Here is a 24,644-nt window from a genome sequence, read left to right as displayed (position 1 = left end):
TCATGAAATTTTCAGTAGCCTCGTATTCATGTGAGAGCTGAAGAATGAATAAGGAAGACCGCAGAAGAATCGATGCATTTGATCTGTGGTGTTGGCAAAGAATTTTGAAGGTACTGTGGACTCCTACAAGACTGAACAAATCAGTCTTGGAGGAAGTACAGTTGGAATGCTCCTTAGAAGCAAGAATAGCCAGACTTCATCTCTCATACTTTGGTCATGTAGTCAGAAAGATCAATCCCTGGAGAGGGATCATGCTTGGTAAAGCAGTGGGTAAGCAAAAAAGAGGGAGACCCTCAACACGATGGATTGAGACAGTGGCTGGAATGATGGACTCAAACATGGTAAGGTTTGTGAGGATGGTGCAGGACCAGGCAGTGTTTTGTTCGTAGTACATAAGGTCATTATGAGCTGGAAATGACAACACCTAACAACAACAACAACACAACAATTAGAGGGATAGTTAGGTTATTTTTGCTTCTTCCTAATTGTAAGCCATGCTGTGAATGAATATCCTTGTCCAAATTTATTATCAAAGTCTCTCTAATGCAGACACTTAGAATTTCTCAGTCATATAGGATATGTGTGTGTTCAGAACAACTGGGTGTTACTTAGACTACTCTCTGTATCTGGATATGATATGTTCGATTCCCAATTCTCTAATTTTGATGCCCATCAGAATTGCCTGGAGGGCTTGTTAAAACAGATCTCTGAGCCTACCCCTAGAATTACTATTCCCTTAGGTCTGAGGTGGGGGCTGGGAGTTTGCATTTCCAATGAGTTCCCAGGTGATGCTGATGCTGCTGATTCATGGACCACAGTTTGAATTCTATGGGGTCAAAACCTAGTTTCTGTTAATCAACTCTGACCCATGGTGACCTCATATGTGTCAGAATAGAACTGTGCTCTGTTGGGTTTTTGGTGACTGATCCATTGGAAGTAAATCACCAGGCCCTTTTTTTGAGGTACCTCTAGCATGGACTCGAATCCCAACTTTTTGGTTAATAGCTGTGGCAGTTATGTTTGTGTGTCAACTTGGCAGGTCCTGGTTGAGTGGCTGGGGAGCTGGTGGTAGTTATTCCCCATGATGGGACTGGTAATCAACTTCATGGTGGGATCTACCACAAGCTGCCTTTGGGATGTGGTCTGCTTCCTGTATATAAGGAGAAGCCTTGGGAATGGTCTCTAGCTTATGGCACGTTTGGACCCTGCATGTGGCCATGCTGTTTCTCAGCAGCCTGCTATACTCTGCCAACCTTGGGACTTACAATGGACTTGAATTAATGGCCTGTCGTGTGGTTTGGTAACATCAGGACTGTGCTGTTTTATTTGTTGACCTTGGGCTTGTTAGCCTCAGCAGCCAGTAGCTGTCTGAGTGAAGAGATCCCTCTAGCTTCAGACCCACCAGCCACTCGTCAGAAGGAAGATGGGGCAATCTACTTCCATAGTGATACTGCCTCAGAAACCCAAGGGGGGTCACTATGAGTCGGTCTGATGGTCTGACTCGAGGGCACATAACAACAACAACAACAATACCTGTGGTTATAATCCCATCTGGGAATGGGGTTTCTTTGTTATGTTAACGAAGCAGATCAGTGTAGGGTTCGTTTCAATCAATCTCTTTTGAGTATAAAAGAGCTGATTAAGCACAAGCGAGCAGAGATGAGGGAAGATAGATGTTACTCCACATGACACGTGCCAGGAGGAAGCTGAAATGAGACAAGGACCTGCCCCCAGAGCTGATACAGACAGAAAACATTCCCTTAGAGCCAGTGCCTTGAATTCAGATTCTAGTCTCCTGAACTATGCAAAAATCAATTTGTTGGTTAAAGCTGCTCACATGTCTTTCTGTGATAAGCAGCAATAGATAGTGAGACATAGGCTTTTAGAATTTTGATCACTGTTGTCCACTGTCATCTTATTTCCAGTGAGAAATATGATGTCATTTTGATCCTTTACCTTTTTATCTGGGACCAGGTTTTATGATTAATTAATTAATTGTTTAATTTCATTTTTCTCTTTAGACTCTGGCAGGATTTTTTTTACCGTTAGTCTGACATTTCATGATGATGTGCTTTTGTGTTGATCTTTTTATTCATGATGCTTGGCCCCTGGTGAAAGCTTTCATTCAGAAATCATTCTGATTTCCCTTCCGTTCTGGGAAATCCTCCTGAATTATTTTTTAGGTATTGTTATTCTCTTAGTTTCCTCTGTTCATTCTTTGTGGGACTCCTACTTGTCAACTGGAGCCCTGGTAGTGCAGTGGTTAAGCACTTGCCTGCTAACTGAAAGGCAGGCAGTTCAAATCCACGATGGGAAAAAGATGCCGTCTACTTCCAAAAAGATTACAGCCTTGGCAAACCTATGGGGCAGTTCTACTTGGTCCTATAGGATAAGGTACTTGACTGCTAACTGGAAGGTCAGTGGTTCAAACCTACCAGCCACTCCACGGAAGGAAGTCAGGGCCATCTACTTCCATAAAGATTTACAGCCTCAGAAACCCAATTGGGGGTCGCTATGAGTTGGAAATGACTCTGGTGGTGAGTTTGGTTTTTTTGGTATAGGGTCACTATGAGTTGGAATCAACTCAAAGCAACTTTGCCAGCTAAATCGAATCTATTGATTTAATCCTCTTCATTTCTTGTTTCATTTCTATATTCCATCTCTTTATCAAAATTGCTTTATTTTCTAGCAGTTTAACTGTATTCTGTTTCTATTAACTTTTATATTTGTAACATCATATTTTAATAAAATACACTTTATTTTTTAGAACAGTTTTAAATTTAAAGTTTTAAAGATAGCACAGAAAGTTCTCATGTATCTCACACCCAGTTTCTCCTATTATTAACATTTTACATTAGTATGGTATGTTTGTTACAATTAACAAACCAATATTGATACATTGTCATTAATGCTTTAGTAAATACCTACACTTTATTCAGATTCCCTTAGTTTTTACCTAATCTCCTTTTTCTGTCCTAGGATCCTATCAAGAATAGGATAGCTCACATTTACTTGTCATGTTCCCTCAGGCTCCTGTCGGTTGTGACCATTTCTCAGACTTTCCTTGTTTTTGATGAACTTGACAGTTATGAGGAGTTCTGGTCAGGCGTTTTGTAGAATGTCTCTCAACTGGGGTTTGTGTGATTCTTTTCTTGTGATTAGACAGATTTTGAGTTTTGGGAGGAAGACCACAGAGTTACAGTGCCATTTCACCACATCATATCAAGGGTACATGCTATCAACATGACTTCACTGTTCATGTTGGCCTTGCTCACCTGCTTTCCGCATTTTTCTTCCTCTTCCCAGTTCCTTTTTATATGTTTGCCTTCTTCAGATTAGAGTCTTTTTCTCAAAAGTTTGATGATTCTTGGCTAGGATATTTTCTTAAGACTCCAAACCAAAACCAAACTCACTACCCCCAAGTCAATCCTGACTCATAGAGACCTCTTCTTGGATTTCCAAGGCAGTATCTTTATGGAAGTAGATTGCCCAGTCTTCCTTCTGAAGAGTGGCTGGTGGGTTTGAACTGCCAGCCTTCTGCTTAGCAGTCAAATGCCTTAGGCACTATGCTACCAGAGCTTGTTGTTGTTGTTGTTATGTGCCATCAAGTTGGACCCAACTCATAGTGACCCCTCCTTGGGTTTCCGAGGCAGTATCAGTACGGAAGTAGATTGCCCCACCTTCCTTCCGAGGAGTGACTGGTGGGTTTGAACCACCAGCCTTCTGGTTAGCAGTCAAGTACCTTAGGCACTATGCTACCAGAGCTCTGAAAAGCTGATTGGAAGCTCAATGTAGGTGAGTCATATCCATGGTGGACATCACTCTAGGGCTTGTGGCTGCTGTAACAAATTACCACAAACTTGGTGGAGTCAAACAACAGATTGTTTTTTCTCTCTCAGTTCTGGAGGCCAGAAATCAGAATGGACTGGGCTGAAACCAATATGTGGACAGGGCCGTGCTCCCTCTGAAGGCTCTAGGGGAGAATCCATCCTTGACTCTTCCAGCTTCAGTGGCTGCTGGCATTCCTTAGCTGTGGTTGCACCACTCCAATCTATGCCTCTGTGGTCACATCACTCCCTCTTCTTTCTCTGTGTGTGAAGTCTCTCTCTGCCTCTTTATGATGGCATTCAGATAATCCAGCTTAATCTCCCTTTGCTAAGGCCATTCAATCACATTTGCAAAGACCTTTTCACCATCTAAAGTAGCTATTACAGATCCATGATTTAGGACCTGATCATCCTGGGTGGCTATATTCAGCCTACTACTGGGCAACCCTAACTGTCGTTATCTGTAGCTTTTCTCTTAATTGTCCAGTTCCTCCAAGGAGGAATTCTCTACTCTCCTGCCTGGCTACTAATGTTCTTGGAACCAAGAGGATGAAGGTGGACATATGCCCTAAAGTAAGCAGGCTTTTAAGAAATTCTTACTTAAGGTACCCTACTCACTCTCAATGACATCTAATGTCCCTAAGACCAGAAAGACCCTAGATTCTTCAGAGAGCCCCCCCCCCCCATTCTTGTGCTGATTGTAGGGCAGGATAGTCAACAAGCTTCAGGGAGTGAGGGAATAAGCCAGAGGATCCAGTTACTCCTTAAACAGACTTTAAATGGACTTTCCTGTTTGCTACACTCCTACTTTCAGAGATACCCAGTACTGCCAATTCCTGGGCCCTTAAGGCAGAGAGAACCAACCTGCTTCTGGACCAGAGTGTCACTTTAGATATGAACTTTCTGGTATTAGTAAGATACCCCTTGTCCATAAACTTCCCGGTTTTCAAAATTATGTCATCATTGTCTTTTTTGACCTTGTATGTTTTTATGCAATTAAAAAGATTCTTTTTACTTCTGAGTGAGTATGTGTGTATTTTGTGAAGTAGCATGGGTTCATTCTGTCATTTAAGACTACAAGCCCAGTGTATATTTTTAAATTTGGGAGTTTTGTTATTGATTTTCAATTTTATTCAGTTATTACAAATAACTGATCTGTATAATACTGATTATTATTATTATTTTGTATTTGTACATGTGCCTATGGAACCCAGGACTTAGACCCTGGCCTGGATGAGGTAGCTTCTGGGCAGTCCACTGCTCTGGCCATAAACTTGGGGGCTGGGCCCTCTGAAGTGAGCCTGCTGTCCTGTGAATAGGTAGTCAGGGTTTCATATATATATAGTTGTTTATATACAATAAACAAGTGAATATATATATATATATATTCACTTGTTTATTGTCTGTCTCCCCTCTATAATGGAAGTTTCATAGGGGCAAAGACTGGGTGGCTTGTTCACTGCTGAATCCATAGCACCCAGAACCTTGCTTGACACATAGCAGGTACACAATGTTTTCTGAATAAGCAATGTGTGGGTGAGCCGTTAGAAAACAGCATGCTGGGATGGTCAGGCAGGTGGCCTGTCTATGCACTACACTTGTAGCTCAGCAAGTCCTAATCATTTCCCTTCTCAGGTTCCCTGTAAAGCAGCTGTGTGGCCATGCCCTTATGGGTCAGCAGGAACTCTGCCCTCTCCCTCCTCACTTCCTAACCTTCCTAAATCTCTGCTATAAGCACCATTAACTTCGTTTTTTTTTAAAAAATACATTGTATTAAAATATAATTCGTGTACAGTGGAATACACAAAAGTAAAGTGACATGGGTCAGTGCATTTTTTAACTTCATTTTCTTGAATAATCGATATGTAGTAGACCCTCCACATCAGATGGAGGTCTCTAGATTATTCTATGTCAAGATAAACCCTGTCCACACATTCTAATGGCCAAGACAATATGCTTGAGGCCTTTCTTGTAGAGAGTGGTTCTTAACGTGTGATCCCTGGGCCAGCAGCATCAGCACCTCCTGGGCACTTGTTAGAAAGGCAAGTTCATTTCTTTCAGAACTTCTTTCATTCTCAGTGTGACCTTCTGGATCGGAAACTCTGGGCATGGGATCCAGTAATCTGTATTTTAACAAGCCATTCTCGTGATTCTGATGCATGCCAGAGTTTGAGAACAACTGTGACAGGGGTATATTAATTCTTCTCCTCTTACCTTTCTCTAGGAGCTCTGATGGCATAGTGGCTAAAGCATTTAGCTGCTAACGAAAAGGTCAGCAGTTTGAACACTAGCCACTCTATGGAAGAAGGATGAGGTGGTCTATTTCCCTAAATGTGCAGCCCTGGAAACTCTATGGGGAAGTCCTACTCTGTCCTTTAGGGCCATTGTAGTTGGAATCAACTTGAGGGCAGTTGGTTTGATTTGCTTTGACTGACACAGGCCTCCCTGTCAAAAGTGGAATTATTTGGTCCAAGAGTATCACCTTCAGGCTGATGGGATACCTGGGGAAGGGTAGCAGCAAAACTCACCATGTGTCTGTTTTAGAAGTAAATATTCCTTCCATGAAGGCCTCTGGGGGCATCCATTTAACTGGCAGCATTGCACATCCACCCTTTCTGTAGTAGCTTGCTCTGTGGGGAAGAAGAGGAAAACCAGACTTGGCTTAGGAGATAGCACTGAGTGGAAGCTCTGTCAGGCAACTTGGGAATGTGGTAACAATGGATCTACCCAGTGAAGGGCTGAAATTAACATTTATTGGCAGTTCAGGAGGTGAGCAGGGGAACACAGATCATTTAGTTAAGAACTTTGCTGTCTTTTAATAGGAGACAGAGTAGCCTACTAGAGGCATGAATGAAAAGATCTATGTAATGACTAAAATATTCACTAGCAGACATTTAGATTTCCCTGTTCTTTTTTAAATTTTATTTTATTACAACTCACAATGAATAGCATTGCCCCAACCTTAAAGTACAGCATGTTCCTGATGATCTGTAGTAATGTAAGATCCAAAACAGGAGACAATCTGTGTCTTATTCATTTGTAGATTCTCCCTGGCACTCTTAGTGTTTAGCTCAATATAGGCATTTGACAAATAAACAGTTGTATTAATGACATAAAACTAATAAATTACAACTAATAAATAAACTAATAAATTAAAAACTAATAAATTAACTCATATGCTTTTTAAGCTAACTGCATGCCTAGCCCTGTGTTTTCCTGTATGGATGTGTTCTGATAAGCAGCTTCCAGCCAGCTGCCTAAATTAATTAATTAATATACTTTAAAATACATGCATTGAAAATTCAGTATGTATAAGGTAGTCTCCAATGTGCTGAGGTCATAAATAAGTCATGGTCTCCCCATTCCAAGGATATGGTTTAGTAGAAGGAACGTATATAAACAACTTCAGTACAGAATGACATGCATAATGCAGTTATATATAAAGTTCAGTGGCACGAATGAATAATTGATTCATTCTACTTAGGGTGGGGATGAGAGACAGGGAAAGCTTCATAGAGGGGGGATGATGGAGTGGAGTGGTGAAGACCCTCTCCTGGAAGATGACTGTAGACACAGGAAATTATATGGAATATATTGGGAGCTCTGGTGGTGTATTGCCAAAGACATTTGACCGTTAACCAGAAGGCTGGCAGTTCAAACCCACCAGCCACTCCTTGGAAGGAAAACTGGGCAGTCTACTTCCACAGTGAGACTGCCTTGGAAACCCAAGGAGGGGGTCACTTGATGACAATGATTTTTTTTTCTGAGTTTTTATTGGGAACAGTGAGAAGTGGAGGTAATTTGGGGTAGTTGAAGCCTAGACTGGGGAGTTGTCAGAGATGAGGCTAGGAAGGAAAAGACAGATCACAGGGGGCTTGCTAAGCGGTGCTGCACTGTTTGGATCTTAAATATAGGCAATCCCAGGAGTATTCAGAGAAAGGAGGGGAAGGAGGGCTGATGCTTTCTTGGTAGTAAAAAAAGGTAAAGTAGAGCACACAAAAGTAATGTGATGGATACCAGCGGAAGATGACTGTAGTTAAAAACATTGCTGACTCATCATCCTCCATGTGCTGTTACCCTGAGATCAGCCTTCTCACCCCTGCAGTTCTTCCCAACTCTGACTGAGGTCTTCAGGGGTGTTTGGATTGATCTCTCTTATTCTCCAAAGAAATGAAGCTCTATTTAGCCATCTCTCCTCTTTCTGCCTCTTGGGGTTATTGCTGTTAGCTGCTGTAGAGTAGGCCCTGAGTCACAGCAACCCCACGCACGATGGAAGAAAATGCTGCACATGCCTAGACCATTTTGATCCATTTCCACTGGCTGGTTTTTGGAAGGGGATTGTCAGGCCTTTCTTCCTAGTCTATTTCAGTCCAGAAGCTCCATTGTAACTGTTCAGCATCATAGCAACACCCAAACCTCTATACAGATAGGTGGCTGGGGTAGGGAAGGTATAATTAGTGATCATGCATTGGAGTGACTGGCTTGGCTCACGCAGGCAAATCAATGTTGTGGATAATTAGAAAAAGAGACTAGGGATTGGAAAGAGAAGAGAGAGAAAGTGGAATAGAAGCCTTTTTTTTTTTTTTTTTAAATAATCAGCTTTGGGACTATGACAATAACAAGAAAGGAAGCTGAGCTAAGTACCCATGGGTTTTTTAATTATTCTCCTGATGCATGTAAAGAAGACCAGTGAACTGGTCCAAGTATCTTGTCAGTTCTGGGTGCTCTTACTGGAATGATGAAGACTATGGCTGTTTAATGTTTGGAGATATTGAGGAGAGGGGTCAAATAAGCTAAATAAAGTTTACTTAACAATTTTTCCATATACAAGTTATTCTGTGTCTCAGAATATATGAATATGAGAGAATTGGAACCAGAAAGACAACCTAATTAAGAACTAGATGTTGATAATTGCAAGCAAGATGGTTCCAGAATTAGGCCTTTAGGCATGGGCACTAATTAAAGTTTCCATAGCCTGAAAAGGAATGTAATGAGCTTTTAGGAAAAAGTTGACAAGGTCCCAGGACACACTGTTAAGATGCAAACAGCCATGTGCCCCTTTCCTGAAGGGGTGAGGCTGAGGAGACAGGTTTTGAAGGGTGATGGCAAGCTTTGCTCACCTGTAGATGTCACGGGCCATTCCAAAGTCTCCAATCTTGGCCACTCTTCCAGGGCCTGGACAAGTCAAGAGGCAGTTCCTGGCAGCAATGTCCCTGGGAAGAAAGAAATGAGAAAACACATTTCCTAATCTTTTCCCTGGGAAAATATATAAATGTGTAATATCCTCTATTGAGATTTCCACCTCCAAATGAAGTTCAAATCATTCCCTTCTCTGCCCTTTACCTCCTTTTTTACATTATGGGTCAGTATTAAAGAAACAGCTATACCAATTCTAGTTCTCTGGACCAACAGGGAGATGGAAAAGGATTACAGAAGATGATGGGAAATGTTTAAGGCAATAATAATAATAATGAAAAAACTATAACAGGAACTTGAATAAACATTGTTCTAAGTGCTTCTTACAGATCCTTCACAACAATCCTATGAGATATAGGCACTATTATTATCCTCATTTTATTTTAAAAAAATAAAGTAAAAGCAGGTAATGACCCATTGCCATTGAGAAATCTCATGAAAGGAACAGCTCTGTAACTCCCCATGTAGTGCAGAATAATGAGGTCCCTATCACTTGAACACCCCGTTCAAGTGAAAACAGGATGACCCCTTGGTGAAGCTATCAGAAGGTGCATGAGCTGGGTTAAGGATGAGACTATTGTGTTGTTCAGTGCTGTCAAGTCAGTTCCAATTCATAGCGACCCCATATGATAGAGTAGACTGCTCCACAGGGCTTCCAATGCTGTAAATCTTTATGGAAGCAGACTGCTACATCAGTCTCCCACAGAGTGGCTGGTGGTTCAAACTGCCAGCCTTTTGGTTAGCAGCTAAGCACTTAAGCACTGTGCCTCCAGGGCTTCTGTAAAAAGCAGATATTAGAGACACATTAAAAATGCCAGTTGGCCTTAGGCTGTTCTTGGACAACTAGTTGGTTTCTGCCAGCTTTTGAAAGGAGTGTTTTAGAACAACATGCCATTTATGGAATCAAGTTCAAGTATTTAAGAGAGTCCCTACATTTTTCTTTTCTTCTTCTTCTTCTTCTTTTTTTTTTTTTAAATAAGTCATTATGGTTCTTACATGTATGATTTTATCTAAAGCTTATATGCTGTAAACTGCAGGCACCGTAGCTACATGGTTGGAGACTCAGTTATTTCCAGCTATCAACCTTGTTTTTTCTGTAGTTCAACTCCAGATAGCCTCTTTTCCTGTAGCTTGCCTGTAAGGTATGATCAGAAGCTCTCCAGGGCTCATACATAACTTCTACTCTATTTCTTGACATACATATGGGAATGATGCAGCCAGAAGAAATCTGGACGGGCTATCTAATATATTAAAGCTCTGGATAGAAAAAAAAAGAGAAATAAATACTGAGGAGCACAGATTTTCATATTTTCAAGTGGTTTCATGAAGGTCTTGATCTTTGGTTGAGAAAGAAGGACATGGAAAATAAACAACAGGCAGTTAAGGTTGTATTTTAAAAAATAGGATTTGGATTGGGGAATCATGCCTTAGGATACCAGAACCAGGGCCAGGATTGGGATATGGATGTTGTTAACATCACTGACCTGAAGGTTTAAATTGAACTTTGAGGGCAATGGTCATAAAATGCCCCAACAAAGTTATAAAAGCATAACACAGATGTCATAGAAAAAGAAGAGAAATGGTATGATTTATAGGTAGTAATTACCAAGAGAAACAGTGAAGCAAACAAGAAACAATATCTATGGCACCAGAAAAGTCTTTAGGAGCTCTGGTGGTGCTGTGGTTAAAGCACTGAGCTGCAAAGCAAAAGGCTGGTGGTTTGAACCCACCAGCCACTCTGCAGGAGAAAGATGCGGCCATCTTTATGAGAAAGGTCTTTATGCTGATGGGCATGGTATGGCTGTTTAAAAAAGTGAATTTAATGCCATAAAGTAAATGTAATACCATACAACACACAATGAACTGTTAGACTGACAAAGAATACTCGAGACGGCAATAAACCATGTTCAAGGGAAAAAGATCTAATAATTGGGAAAAAAAGGGTGTGTGTGTGTATCAGCTGAGGGAGTTCCACTCTGAATTGAGGAGGCAGGTGTATATAGATATGGAAACTCATGAATCTTAATGATAGAAATAGGAAGGAGACAGAGAGAGAATTAGAAGTAATTCTGTTGTGGGAGTATATGGCAGACCTCTTAGCTAGTTAGAGATATAAATGATGCTTTTCTAATATAAATTACCAAATTATGCAAGAAGAAAGTCTTTGATTGAGATGGGCAATTTCTGCTAGAAGCCTTCTTTTACTTAAAGAAGAGCCTCTGATACATTCTTCTTCCTTTCTTTTTTAATGGTTCAAACACTAATGTTTTAATTCATATGCAAACTTACGTCATAAATAAGCTATACACAACATGGATTCTCTGTTATATCTTTCCTTAAGCACCTATAAACTTAAACATGTAACTATCCTTTATGACTTTACCTCTTCTTTTTTTAGTAATAGTTTATTGGGATCTTGGTGGAAGTTTACACAGCAAGTTAGATTTCTATTTGAGAGTTTTCACGTAAATTGTCCAGTGACATTTGTTAGATTCATCACAATGTGTCAGCATTCTCTTTAATTGTGATGGTTGTTCCCTTTCCAGTGCTCTAATTTCTCTGTCCCCTTATCTTCTCACCTTTGCTTTTGAGAAATTGTTGACCTTTTGGTCTCATGGGTGCTCTGGTGGCATAGTGTCCAAGGCATTTGACTGGTAACCAGAAGGGTGATGGTTCAAACCCACCAGCTGCTCTTCAGAAGGAAGGCTGGGCAATCCACTTCTGTAGTGATACTGCCTTGGAAACCCAAGGAGGGGTCACTATGAGTTGGGACCAACTTGACAGCAGTGAGTTTGGGTGTTTGGTCTCATGCTGATGGTTTTTAAGTAGGGCGCCAATCTGAAGGGTTGTTGTTGCTAGGTGCCATCAAGTTGGTTCCAACTTCTAGTGACCTGAGGTACAACAGAATGAAATACTGCCCAGTCCTGCACCATCCTTACAATTGTTACTATTTTGTGTGTCACTTTACTATTTTGCTAAAAGGTGATCTCAGGGGACAGACTTGGTTCTCGATTTAAAGAGTGTCTCAGGGCAATACTCTCAGAGGCTCCTCTGTTCTCTACCATTCCAGTTTGTCTGGCTTAAATAAGAATTTGAGTTCTGCTCCATATTTTTCTCCCATTCTCTGCAGGACCAACAGTACTACTGTGGCCCTGGTCAGAATAGTCAGTGATGGTAGTGGGTATCATCTAGTTCTTCTAGACTCAGGGTAGATGAGGTTGTGCCTCTTGTAGACTTGCTTCTTCTATTCACTTTTGGTTACCTTCTTACTGTTTTGTTCCTGGTGACTTGAGACCTTTAGTTGTGTCTTAGAGGGCCACTTGCAAGCTTTTAAGACTCTGACACTACTCACCTCACTAGGATGCAGATCATGATTTTTGTGATCTATGTTATGGTAATTGACTGAGTTTTCCCATGAGACTATGGTCCTAAGCCTTCAAACCCGGAAAACCAATGTTGGAAGATGTTTGGTTATGTCTGAGGAGTATCAGTATTTGTGTTTTCAATGACTATGCATGCCTGCATCCACATATTTGTATTTATGTAGATACTTCTAGGAATTCTGGTGGAGTAGTGGTTAAAGTATCGGGTTGCTAATGAAAAGGTTGGTGGTTTGAACCCACCAGCTGCTCTGTGGGAGAAAGATGAGGCAGTCTGTGACTGTAAAGATTTACAGCCTTGGAAACCTTATGGAGCAGTTCTACTCTGTCCTATAGGTTTGCTATGGGTCAGAATTGACTCAATGGCAGTAGGTTTTTTTTTTTTTTCATAGATATTTCTATCTGTTCTTACCTATGTATACATCTGTACCTACCTATATACCACTTTACCTGTATCCATCCATATGTGCTCAAATGCTCATTACTACATTGGTTGTGCTGTGCTCACTACATCCACAATCAGTACCACTTTCCCCATCACCAAATATAACTAACTGATAATGTAGAGCTCATACTTTTCCCACCTCCCCTCTACTAATAGCCACCAATGAACATTGATCTTTCTATATTTATCTATTCTTGTCTTCTTATAAAAGAGGGATCATACCATATCTGTCCTTATATGCTTGACTTATTTAACTTAGCATTATGCCTTCCAAGTCCATCCATGTAATAATATGTTTCATGGAGCAATCTTTGTTCTTTATGGTTGTGTAGAATTCCATTGTATGTATGCACCAAAGTTTGCTTATCATTCATCCAATGAAGGACACTGGTTACTTCCATTTATTTGCTATTGTGAATAAAGAGCAATGAGCATAGGTGTGCATATGCCTGTTAGTGTTGTTATTTTAAAATCTCTAGGGTATATACAGGAGCTCTGGTATTGTAGTGCCTAAGGCATTTAACTGCTAACCAGAAGGCTGGTGGTTCAAACCCATCAGCCGCTCCTCAGAAGGAAGGTTGGACAATCTACTTCCCTAGAGATACCACCTCAGAAACCCAAGGAAGGGTTGCTATGAGTCGGATCTGACTCGATGGCATGAGGTTTTTTTTTTTTCATATTATGTTTTGATATCAGAGAGTGTGAGGCTTTCTGCTTTGCTCTCTTTCTTCAGTACTGCTTTGGCTACTCAAAGTTTCTTTCCCGTGTAAAGCTGGTCAATAGTTTTTCCATTTCAATAAAGAATGTTGAGATTTATATTGGGATTGCATTGAATCTGTAGATTGCTTTAGGTAAGACTGACATTTTCACTATATTAATCTTCTAATACATGAGTACGGGATGTTCTTCCATTTTTGTAGGTCCCTTGTAGTGTGTAGCAAATGGAAGAAATGACAAGATGAAAGAGCTGAATAGAAGATTTCAAAGAGCAGCTTGAGAAGACAAAGCCAATTACTATATGAAATGTGCAAAGACCTTCAGTTAGAAAACCAAAAGGGAAGAACATGCTCGGCATTTCTCAAGCTGAAAGAACTGAGGAAAAAATTTAAGCCTCGAGTTGCAATACTGAAAGATTCTATGGGCAAAATATTGAATGATGCATGAAGCATCAAAAGAAGATGGAAGGAATACACAGAGTCACTGTACCAAAAAGAATTGTTTGATGTTCATCCATTTCAGGAGGTGCCATATGATCTAGAGCCAATGGTATTGAAGAAGAAGTAGAAGCTGCACTGAAGGAATTGGCAAAGAACAAAGCTTCAGGAATTGACGGGTTATCCATTGAGATGTTCCAATAAACAGATCCCCTGCTGGAGGCACTCACTCGGCTATGCCAAGAAATTTGGAAGACCAACTGACTGGAAGATCTATATATGTACCCATTCCAAAGAAAGATGATCTCACAGAATGTGGAAATTATCGGACAACATCATTAATACCACATGCAAGTAAAATCTTACTGAAGATAATTCAAAAACAGTTGCAGCAGTATATTGACAGGAGCTTCCAGAAATACAAGCTGGATTCAGAAGAGGATGTGGAATGAGGGCTGTCATTGCTGATGTCAGATGGATCTTAGCTGAAAGCAAAGACTACCAGACAGATGTTTACTTGTGTTTTATTGACTACGCAAAAGAATTTGATTGTGTGGATCATGTCATAACAAATTATGGATAACATTGAGAAGAATGAGAATTTCAGAATACTTGATTGTACTCAAGAAGAACCTGTACATAGATCAGGAGGCTGTCATTTGAACAGAACAAGGGGATACTGCATAGTTTAAAATCAAGAAGGGAGTGCATCAAGGTTGTATTCTTTCACCATGCTTGTTTAACTTGTATGCTGAGCAAATAATCGGAGAAGCTGGGTTATATGAAGAAGAATGTGGCATCAGTATTGGAGGAAGACCCATTAACAACCTGTGATATGCAGATGACACAACTTTGCCTGCTGAAAGTGAGGATGACTTGAAGCACTTACTAATGAGGATTAAAGACTACAGTCTGCAGTATGGATTACATCTCAATATAAAGAAAACAGAAACCCTCACAACTTGTCCAATAAACAGCTTCACGATAAATGGAGAGAAGATTGAAGTTGTCAGGGACTTCATATTACTTCGTCCTACAATCAACACCAATGGGAGCAGCAGTCAAGACATCAGACAACGTACTGCATTGAGCAAATCTGCTGCAAAAGACTTCCTTCAAGTGATGAAGAGCACAGATGTCTTCTTGAAGACTAAGGTGTGCCTAGCCATGGTATTTTCAAGCCATGGTATTTTCAGTCACCTCTTATGCATGTGAGACCTGCACAATGAATAAGGAAGACCAAAGAGGAGTTGATGCTTTTGAGTTGTGGTGTTGGAGAAGAATGCTAAGAGTACCATGGTCTGCTAAAAGGATTAACAATTCTGTCCTGGAAGAAGTGCAGCCGGAATGCTCCTTGGACACGAGAATGGCCAGACTTCATCTCATCTACTTTGGTCATGTTGTCAGAAGGAACCATTCCCCGGAGAAGGATATCATGCTTCGTAAATTGGAGGGTCAATGAAGAAGGGGAAGGCCTTCAGCGAGATGGATGAACACAGTGGCTGCAACAATGGGTTCAGGTATAACAAGGATCGTGAGCCTGGCACAGGACTGGGCAGTGTTTCTTTCTGCTGTGCATAGGGTCGCTATGAGTCAGAGATGACTTGACAGTACCTAACAACAACAGCAGCAACTTGTAGTGTCTTGCAATAGTGTTTTATAATTTTCATTGTGTAAGTCTGTTATGTCCCTGGTTAGGTTAATCCCTAGGTATTTTATCAATTTGGAGGCTATTATAAATGATACATCTGATACATCTTTGATTTGATCTTTGACAATTACATTTCTCAAAAAGATAAAAAGAGCAAGAAGCTATTACTCTGAGATCTAATTCTGATCTTCAGTAACTATTTGGGAATGTGGAAATGATAGGAATCTTGAGAGAATGTGATTCTGTTATCTTATCATCTATAATAACAAAGCATTGGAGAGAGTGATAATATATCATGACTTTAGGAAAGCAGGTTCCAGAATGTCAGAGGAAGTTTGGATATGATCCCTCAGCCAGAGGATCTGACCACTGTGGGACAGACATTAAAAAGCAAAAATGGTCTCAATGAGAAGCAAAGGGAGACAGCTGAAGTCACCACAATGTCTGCACAGGTTGCTCTCAGATGAGTCCAGACTTAAAAAACATGAACAGGAGGTGGAAAAAAGGGCATCTAATCAAGGACAAATTTCCAAAATGGCCCAACTGTGTAACAACTGAGCAAAAAAAAAAGGGCAGGGTTGAGATTTATGGAAAATTCTGAGTACAACCAAAAGGTCAAGAATAGCAGTGCAGGACTGACTTGTTCTTTGAAGCAGAAGTTGTAGCTTTGGACTATGACCTGGGACTGTCCCAGTTCCTACTTGCTTCTGTTCTTCCTATTAAGTAGAATTATCCTCAGGTTGGAAAGAGTTAGAATCAAAAGGAAGAATTGAAGACCAACATGATGAAATGACAGGAAAAGGATAAGGTATTGTGAGAGAGTTTATGTGATCATTTTAGTGGTGACTTTGGGAACATAAGCAAATTGATCTTTAGTTTCCCTATTTTTATTAGGGAGAAAACTGTGCTAGTTAAGTTTGTGTGTCAACTTGGCTAGGCCTGGTTGAGTGGCTGGGCAGCTGATGGTAGTTATTCCCCATGATGAGACTGGCAATCAACTCCATGGTGGGATCTACCACAAGCAGCTGAGTAGCTGCTTTAAGGATGTGGTCTACTTCCCATATATAAGAAGTGGCTTTGGGAACGGTCTCTAGCTTATGGGATGTTTGAACCCCACGTGTAGCTAAGTCATTGTTCAACAGCCTGCCGTATTCTGTTGATCTTGCAACTTTCAATGGACTTGAATCAATGGCCTGCCATGTTGTTTGGTAACATTGGGACCGTGCCTTTTTACTTGTCAGCCTTGGGTTTGTCAGTCGGCAGCCAGCAGCTATCTGAGTGAAGAAAAGCCTCCAGCTTCAGTGGGCCGAAGCAGAAGGCAAAGCTGAAGCTCAAGGTTGAGGGGCTTTCACCCAGCCCCTAGAGCCTGGCACTTTGAACTTGGACTTAAAGCCTCCAAACTGTAAGAAAATAACCTCCTGTTTATTAAAGCTATCCCATTGGTGGTATTTTCTGTTACAGCAGCATGCTGGTAACCAAAACAGAATATGGTACTGAGAAAGTGAAGTGCTGTTCTGACAGAGACTTAAATTGTGCAAACAGGAGTAGACTGTGTCCTTGATCTGAGATCCCTGAGGTGAGACACTGGCAGAGAGATACAAGCAGAGAGACACTGGGAGAGATACCAGCATGTAAAATAACAGTAGCAGAGCCCAGAGACCAGCATGAGATAGTGACAGCCTTACCAGCCCATGGAGGAGAAAGCTAGATGCCATTGGGTAGGAAGCTTCCTGGCAGAGTGGGTTGCCATTGGGCATTAATTGGTAGGAGAGATCAGCATGAAATGAAGTAGCAGGTCAGCTGGCCCATGGAGCAAGAAAGCTGAGTGCTTTTGGGGCAGGAAGATTTCTGGTGGAGTGGGTTGCCTTTGGCATTAATCAGCAGAAGCAGAGAGACCAAGAAATGGGAAGCAGAGTTGCCTCAGCTTCAAGGGTAGGACCATAGCCTTTGGGGGTGGAACCACCACAGCCTCCTAGGTTTCAGGGTCAGACCTTCACCAGCTTGGTTCTGGAGTGTGGGGCTGCTCATTCATGTGAGCTGGTGGGATGGAGTCAGAGCTGCTGCCCAAGTGAAGGGGCAGGGCTGCCATGCCCAAGAGGGAGAGAAACAGGGCCCACAGCAAGGGGGTGAAGTTGCCACTCAGAGGAACTAGGGAACTGGAGCCACCCAGTAAAGGAGATCTGTACAGATGCCAATCAATGAAGATCTGTACAGTTGCCAAGTTGACAAGGGGTGGAATTGAGGTAGTTAAGGCTGTGTGTCTACTTGGCTGGGCCTGGTTGAGTGGCTGGGTGGCTGGTGGTTGTTATTCCTCATGATGAGACTGGCAATCAACTCCATGATGGGATCTATCACAAGCAGCTCAGTAGCTGCTTTAGGGATATGGTCTGCTTCCTGTACATAAAAAGCAGCTTTGGGAATGGTCTCTAGCTTATGGCATGCTTGAACCTTGCAAATGAGTTGTTCAGCAGCTTGCCATGCTCTGCCAATCTTGGGACTTTCAATGGACTTGAATCAGTGGCCTGCTGTGTGGTTTGGTAATATCAGAACTGTGCCTTTTCACTGCCGACCTTGGGTTTGTCAGCCTCAGCAGCCAGCAGCTGTCTGAGTGAGGAAAAGCTTCCAGCTTCAGTGGGCCAGGAGCAGGAGGCAGAGCTGAAGCTCAAGGTTGAGGGGCCTTCATCCAGCCCCTAGAGGCTGTCACTTTGAACTTGGACTTGAAGCCTCCAAAATGTAAGAAAATAACCTCCTGTTTGTTAAAGCCATCCCATTGGTGGTATTTTCTGTCAGAGCAGCACAGAGGTAACCAAAGCAAAAACCTACTTACATGTTTTTTAATTTCTAAATGTATATAAATAAATAAATAAAAACAGTTGACTTCAAGTCAATTTTGCCTCATGGTGACCCCTTTTGTGTCTGACAAGAACTGTGTTCCATAGGGTTTTCAATAGCTGATTTTTTCAGAAGCAGATCACCAGGTCTTTCTTCTGAGGCACTCTGGGTGGACTGGAACCTCCAACCTATCAGTTAGCAACTGAGTGTTTTGACCATTCCTACCACCCAGGGACTCCTATATATTCCATATTGTTCTTTTTATTCTATGTCATACATTACATATTCTAATTGTTATGACAATGCCTTATAGACATGAGTTAATGAATTTAAGACATGAGTTAATGAATGAATGTTAGTTAACCAGATTACTGTTTATTAAATTGCAAACAAATCATGAGAAAGAACTTTGCAAAGAACCCAGTAATCTAGTTTTCAGATTTCCGATTCAGGCTGTCAGCTGAGAAGGTAACCAACAGCCACATGGAAAGAATATGTATAGTCTATGATGTTTATTGGACAATGTTCTGTTGTTATCCATAAAGTTTTCACTAGCTTACTTTTTTTAGAAGTAGATTTCTAGGTCCATCTTCCTACTATGACTTAGTCTAGAAGTTCTAGTGAAAGCTGTCCAGCATGGGTGACCCTGCTGTATTTGTAATACCGGTAGTAAGCTCCCAGTGTCACAGGAACATGCAAGCCACCATAGTATGACAAACTGACAGACTAGACCTGGTTTTGAGTGGCTAGGCTGCTGCATGCAGTTATTTTCCATGGTGAGATTGGTAATCAACTCCATGGTGGAATCTACTGAAGCACCTGAGTAGCTGCCTTAGGGATGCGGTCTGCTTCCAGTACATAGGAAGTTTTGAGAAAGGTCTCTGCAGCTTTTTGGCATACTTGGACCCTGCATGTGGCTGATTCTTCATTTAGCAGCTTACCACATTTCCTGCCAATCTTGGGACTGTCTCGGGACTTGAACTAGTGGCCTGCCATGTTGTTTGGGACGGTGCCATTTTATTTGTTGACCTTAGGCTTGTTAGCCTCAGCAGCCAGCAGCTGCCTCAATTAAGAGAATCCTCCAGCTTCAGTGGGCTGGGAGCAAGCGGCAGAGCTGAAGCCCAAGTCGACGGGCTTTCACCCAGCCCCTAGAGCTGGCACTTTGAACTCGGACTTCTAGCCTCCAAAACTGCAAGAGAATAAATCCCTGTTTGTTAAGACTGCCCACTTGTGGTATATTTCTGTTAGAGTGGCACTAGATAACCAAAAGAGTATCCTAGTCCAAACACCATTTTATCAAGGTTCATATGTAGCAGAAGAATGAGTGTGGAAGTAAAGAAAATAATCATTATGCATAATTTCAGAAAAATTTTAATTTGTCCAATAAGCATTTACTGTGCTCTCACTATGTGCAAGGGATACAAAGAAGAATAAAATGGATCCTTGCCTTCCAGTTACCCCTAGTCAAGTACTGTGAAAATAAGAATTCCATTAACTTCCCCTTAGGAGCCCAATTTTCTATACTAGGGAAACCTTAAAGGATATAGGTCTTGAACTATATTCATTCCAAGATGCAGGCAGGAGATCACGAGTAACTCACTGAAGTTTCCAACACTGGTATCAATGTGTTAAGATACCCACTTTACATATGGGACAATGAAAACCCTGACAGATAAAGTAATCACTTCAGAGACAACAAGGCTGAACCATTCAAACAACTTTGGAGAGGTATCTATTGTTCTAATCTCGAGGGGCAAATGTGTGGGGAAGCATATAGAAGATGGAGGGAACAGCAAGGCCAATTTGACTCACCGGTGGATGAAGTGGTTTTCCTCTAAATACTGACAGCCACAGGCAATGTCCTGGGCCACGTGTAGCAGGTCCAGCATGGCCAGGGAGGAGGGTTGATTCTGCAGGAGACAGAAGCCATTCACAGATGAGAAGTTCGTGGGGGAGATGCTGCCCACAAGGGGTTCTCAGCCCTGGCTGCACATTAGAAATCACCTAAACCCATTATAGTCGAGTTGATTCCAACTCATGTCCATTCCATGAGTTACAGAGTAGAGCTGGCCCCACAGAATTTTCTTGCCTGTAATCTTAATGAAAGCAGATCACCCAGACTTTCTTCCATGGAGCCACTGGGTGGCTTTGAACTGCCAAATGTTTAGGTTAGCAGCCCATTGCAAAATTCTGGCACCCCCAGGCTTCTTAGAAATCACCTGGATGGCTTTAAAAAGTGCAGATGCTTGAGTCTCAGCCCAGATCAGTGATTTGATCTCTGAGGGCCAAGGTTAATTAATTTTCAAGTTGTCTTGTGAGACACATTAATGTGCTTATCACCTGTTTCTAGGGGGATAGCAAGGAAAGAATGTGTAAATTGACCTTTCATTGCATTCAGTTCTTAAGGAACTGAATTATTATGTTTACTTATTTGTCTCCAATCGAGGTCCTATCTGTCTTAACCAGGGTTGGGGAATAGTTGAGCTTTCATCCTATTCAGTTCTTAAGGAACTGAATTATCATGTTTACTTATCTGTCTTCAACCGCGGATGCAGGCTGAACTTTGACTCCACTCGGTTTCAGTACTGCCTCTGAAACTCAAGGAGAGGTTGCTACGAGTTGGATCTGACTGGATGGCAGTGAGGTTTTTTTTTTTTTTTTTCCTTTTTATAGCTCTGAAGAAGAATTTACCTACAGGGCTATGCTTCAAATCCCTATAAAAGAAAACAGGCAAATAAATCCCCTTTGAGGTTGTGTTAAGGAGTCTCGTGGTGCAGTGCCTAAGATATTTAACTGCTAACCAGAAGGTTGGCAGTTCAAACCCACCAGCTGCTCCGTGGAAGGAAGATGGGGCAATCTACTTCCATAAAAAGGAAGAGATAATTTTAAAGCTCCCCAGAGGATTCTAAGGAGCTCTGGTGGCACGGTGCCTAAGGCATTTGACTGTTAACCAGAAAGCTGGTGGTTCAAACCCACTAGCCGCTCCTCAGAAGGAAGATTGGGCAATCTACTTCCATAGTGATACTGCCTCAGAACCCAAGGAGTGGTTGCTGTGAGTTGGATCTGACTTGACAGCACTGATTTTTTTTTTTAAAGAGGACTCTTGTATGCAGTCAAAGAGGAGAAATCTCACACTACACAAATACAGGATGGGACAGATGTCCCTTCTCCTTTTAATTTATTCTGCATTTTTTTTTACCCCAATCTATATCAATGTTTGAACCCCCAAACTTACAAACAAGTCTGTGAGGAAACCAAAGGGGATAATGTTGCTTTGAAAGATCTTCACTTTAAATTTATTTATTTTTCATTGTGGTAAACACATATCTGTAGCATCACATTTGCCTTCTCAACATTCTTCACATGTGCAATTCAGTGACGTTGATTGTGTTCACCACGTTGTGCAACTATCACCATTAGCTGCCTCCAAATTTTTCCATCACTAATTTAAATATTTTAAAATACTTTTTAGAAGTTAATTTTCTTCAAGATGATCCACAACTAAAATGGATTGAAAAAGAAAAGCTTTTGGGCAATACTGGGCAAATAAAAAATAATATCCAGCTTTTCTATGCTTAGCCTCTTTCCTGTGAGAGAGATGTCACCTCACCTCTGGGATACATCCCGTCTCTGCATCCTTGGATATCCTGGTTAACTACTATGAAGTCTTTTCTGAAGGCTACGTCTCATCTCTCTTAATTCCTAAATCACCGAAGCAGCAGTAGAACATAATCATGTGGTGTCATAGTCACTTTGTTGTTGCGTGTTTATTTTACCAATGTCCCTGAGTAAACTTTGAAGTCCCTAAGGCAAGGACTTAATCTTATATTTCCATAGTATCCAGCACCATGCTTGGCCCATTGTTTGTGTCCAGTAAATACTGGGTGGTTGGTTGATTTTAAGGAGTTCTGGTGGCATAATGAGTAAGACATTCAGCTGCTAACCCCAAGGTCGATGGTTTAAATCTACCAGCTGCTTCATGGGCAGAAGATGAGGCAATCTACTTCTGTAAAGATTTACAGCCTTGGAAACCCAATGGGGGTCGCTGTAAATCAGAATTGACTTGATAGCAGTGGTTTTTTTTTTATTATTTTTATTTTGTTTTTTTGGTTGATAGGAGCTCTGGTGGCATAATGTCTAAGGCATGTGACTACTAACCAGAAGGCTGGCGGTTCAAACCCACCAGGCACTTCTTGGAAGGAACGTTGGGCAATCTACTTCCATAGTAATACTGAAGTCAGAGCAAATGTGGGTCCCTGCCTGGTGTGCAATCAGGCGAAAACAGTTTAGACATTGAATGATTAAGAGGAGAGAAAATTATTTATTACAAAGCAGCAATGCAAGGAGAACAGGGGCCAGTACCCAAATCTGACTCCCTGAATCCAGGTTGGGATAGTTTTGTAAGCTTCAGGAGAGGGGGGTTATACATATTCATAAAAACTTCAGGAATTTAGGCGTGAATTAACTGGGGATTGGCTCAGGCTTCCTTCGCCTCGGTTTAAAGGGACAGTTGATTTTTAATGCAGTGCGCTTGAGCACCGAATGAGTCACACAGGCTTCCTGTTATCAGCTGATCAGGGCTTAGGCAGAGGGGAGAATGTCAGTTCCCAGCAACTTTGTTCCTGTTTGTCTCACTGCGCATGTCCGTGGGCCAAGGTTAATTAATTTTCAAGTTGTCTTGTGAGACACATTAATGTGCTTATCACCTGTTTCTAGGGGGATAGCAAGGAAAGAATGTGTAAATTGACCTTTCATTGCATTCAGTTCTTAAGGAACTGAATTATTATGTTTACTTATTTGTCTCCAATCGAGGTCCTATCTGTCTTAACCAGGGTTGGGGAATAGTTGAGCTTTCATCCTATTCAGTTCTTAAGGAACTGAATTATCATGTTTACTTATCTGTCTTCAACCGCGGATGCAGGCTGAACTTTGACTCCACTCGGTTTCAGTACTGCCTCTGAAACTCAAGGAGAGGTTGCTACGAGTTGGATCTGACTGGATGGCAGTGAGGTTTTTTTTTTTTTTTTTCCTTTTTATAGCTCTGAAGAAGAATTTACCTACAGGGCTATGCTTCAAATCCCTATAAAAGAAAACAGGCAAATAAATCCCCTTTGAGGTTGTGTTAAGGAGTCTCGTGGTGCAGTGCCTAAGACATTTAACTGCTAACCAGAAGGTTGGCAGTTCAAACCCACCAGCTGCTCCGTGGAAGGAAGATGGGGCAATCTACTTCCATAAAGATTTACCACCTTGGAAACCCAATGGGGGTCACTATGAGTTGGAATTGACTCCATGACAGTGGGTTTGTTTTTTGGTTTTTAGAGGTTGTGTTAGGTTGTCCCAAGTGACTCTTGATGACTGGGGCAAATTCCCTACTGAAAATTTGTTTGTATGACTCTAATATTTGTTTCCTCCTTCTGAGAAACTCAGAACCCAGAACAATGGAACACTTATCCTCGTTGCAGCCCTAAGGGAAGAGGGCTTTGTAGTTCTGAGGTGCCTGCAGGGAAGTCACTCATCCTAGTTGGTCCATTGTGCATGTTAAATAAACAGTGAGTGGTTTGTTGATTACAGCTCTGAGCTAGGATTTACCTGGAGGGAGATGATTCAACTCCCCTACATAAGAAAGCAGGCAAATAAATCCCCTGAGTCCAAGCCTGGGTGCAGGTTCTTAGCTGGCTGGGAGCTTCTGGGAAGGCCAATATCAGGCCCTTCCCTAGGGTTCCTTTGAGCACTGGCATGGGTTTGAGGGAGGGGAAGAGAGGAGTCGTGCTTCTCTAGACCATGCTTTAATTCTAGGGGAGACAACTTAGGGGTCTTTGGAACATATGGCTGTCTTATATCAACAGAGCAATGCTACAGACATTATCTTTGATACAACATCTTATATGGCAGGTTATCTCCACGTTAAAGATGAGAAGGCTCAGAGAGGTTAAGTGGCTTACTCCAGGTCACACAGCTAATAAGGATGGAGCTAAAAGTACCCAGAGGTGGATTTCCAGGATTCAGGTTGGTTGAGTCAAGGTTAAAATTGAGCTGCTTATGAGACATTGCCAGAGAGAGGATGGAGTATCAGGCAGTGCAGTACATAGCATTCAAGTGAATACAGAACTCAGTATACGAGTACAGAGAGCAGCATGTTTCCATGGTCAGTTGAGCTGG

The 24,644-nt window shown here is 41.6% G+C and overlaps 1 protein-coding gene across 1 annotated transcript in view; it reads right to left on the bottom strand.

Annotated features, from left to right (window-relative positions):
* Positions 1–24,644, bottom strand: part of ALK (ALK receptor tyrosine kinase) — a 1,238,429-nt gene that overhangs the window by 27,241 nt on the left and 1,186,544 nt on the right. The window contains exons 25-26 of the mRNA XM_007938814.2: positions 8,948–9,040; positions 6,356–6,457 (exon numbers count right to left, since the gene is read on the bottom strand). Of these exons, the coding sequence (XP_007937005.1) occupies positions 6,356–6,457; positions 8,948–9,040 (195 nt within the window). The remainder of the gene's footprint in view (positions 1–6,355; positions 6,458–8,947; positions 9,041–24,644) is intronic.

This window comes from Orycteropus afer, unplaced genomic scaffold (assembly GCF_000298275.1).
Source record: "Orycteropus afer afer isolate SDZICR_OR568_19922 unplaced genomic scaffold, OryAfe1.0 scaffold00054, whole genome shotgun sequence".
In the NCBI taxonomy this organism is placed as follows: Eukaryota; Metazoa; Chordata; class Mammalia; order Tubulidentata; family Orycteropodidae; genus Orycteropus; species Orycteropus afer.
Note: the sequence above shows the minus strand (reverse complement) of the source record. Positions and strands in the feature narration are given on the sequence as shown.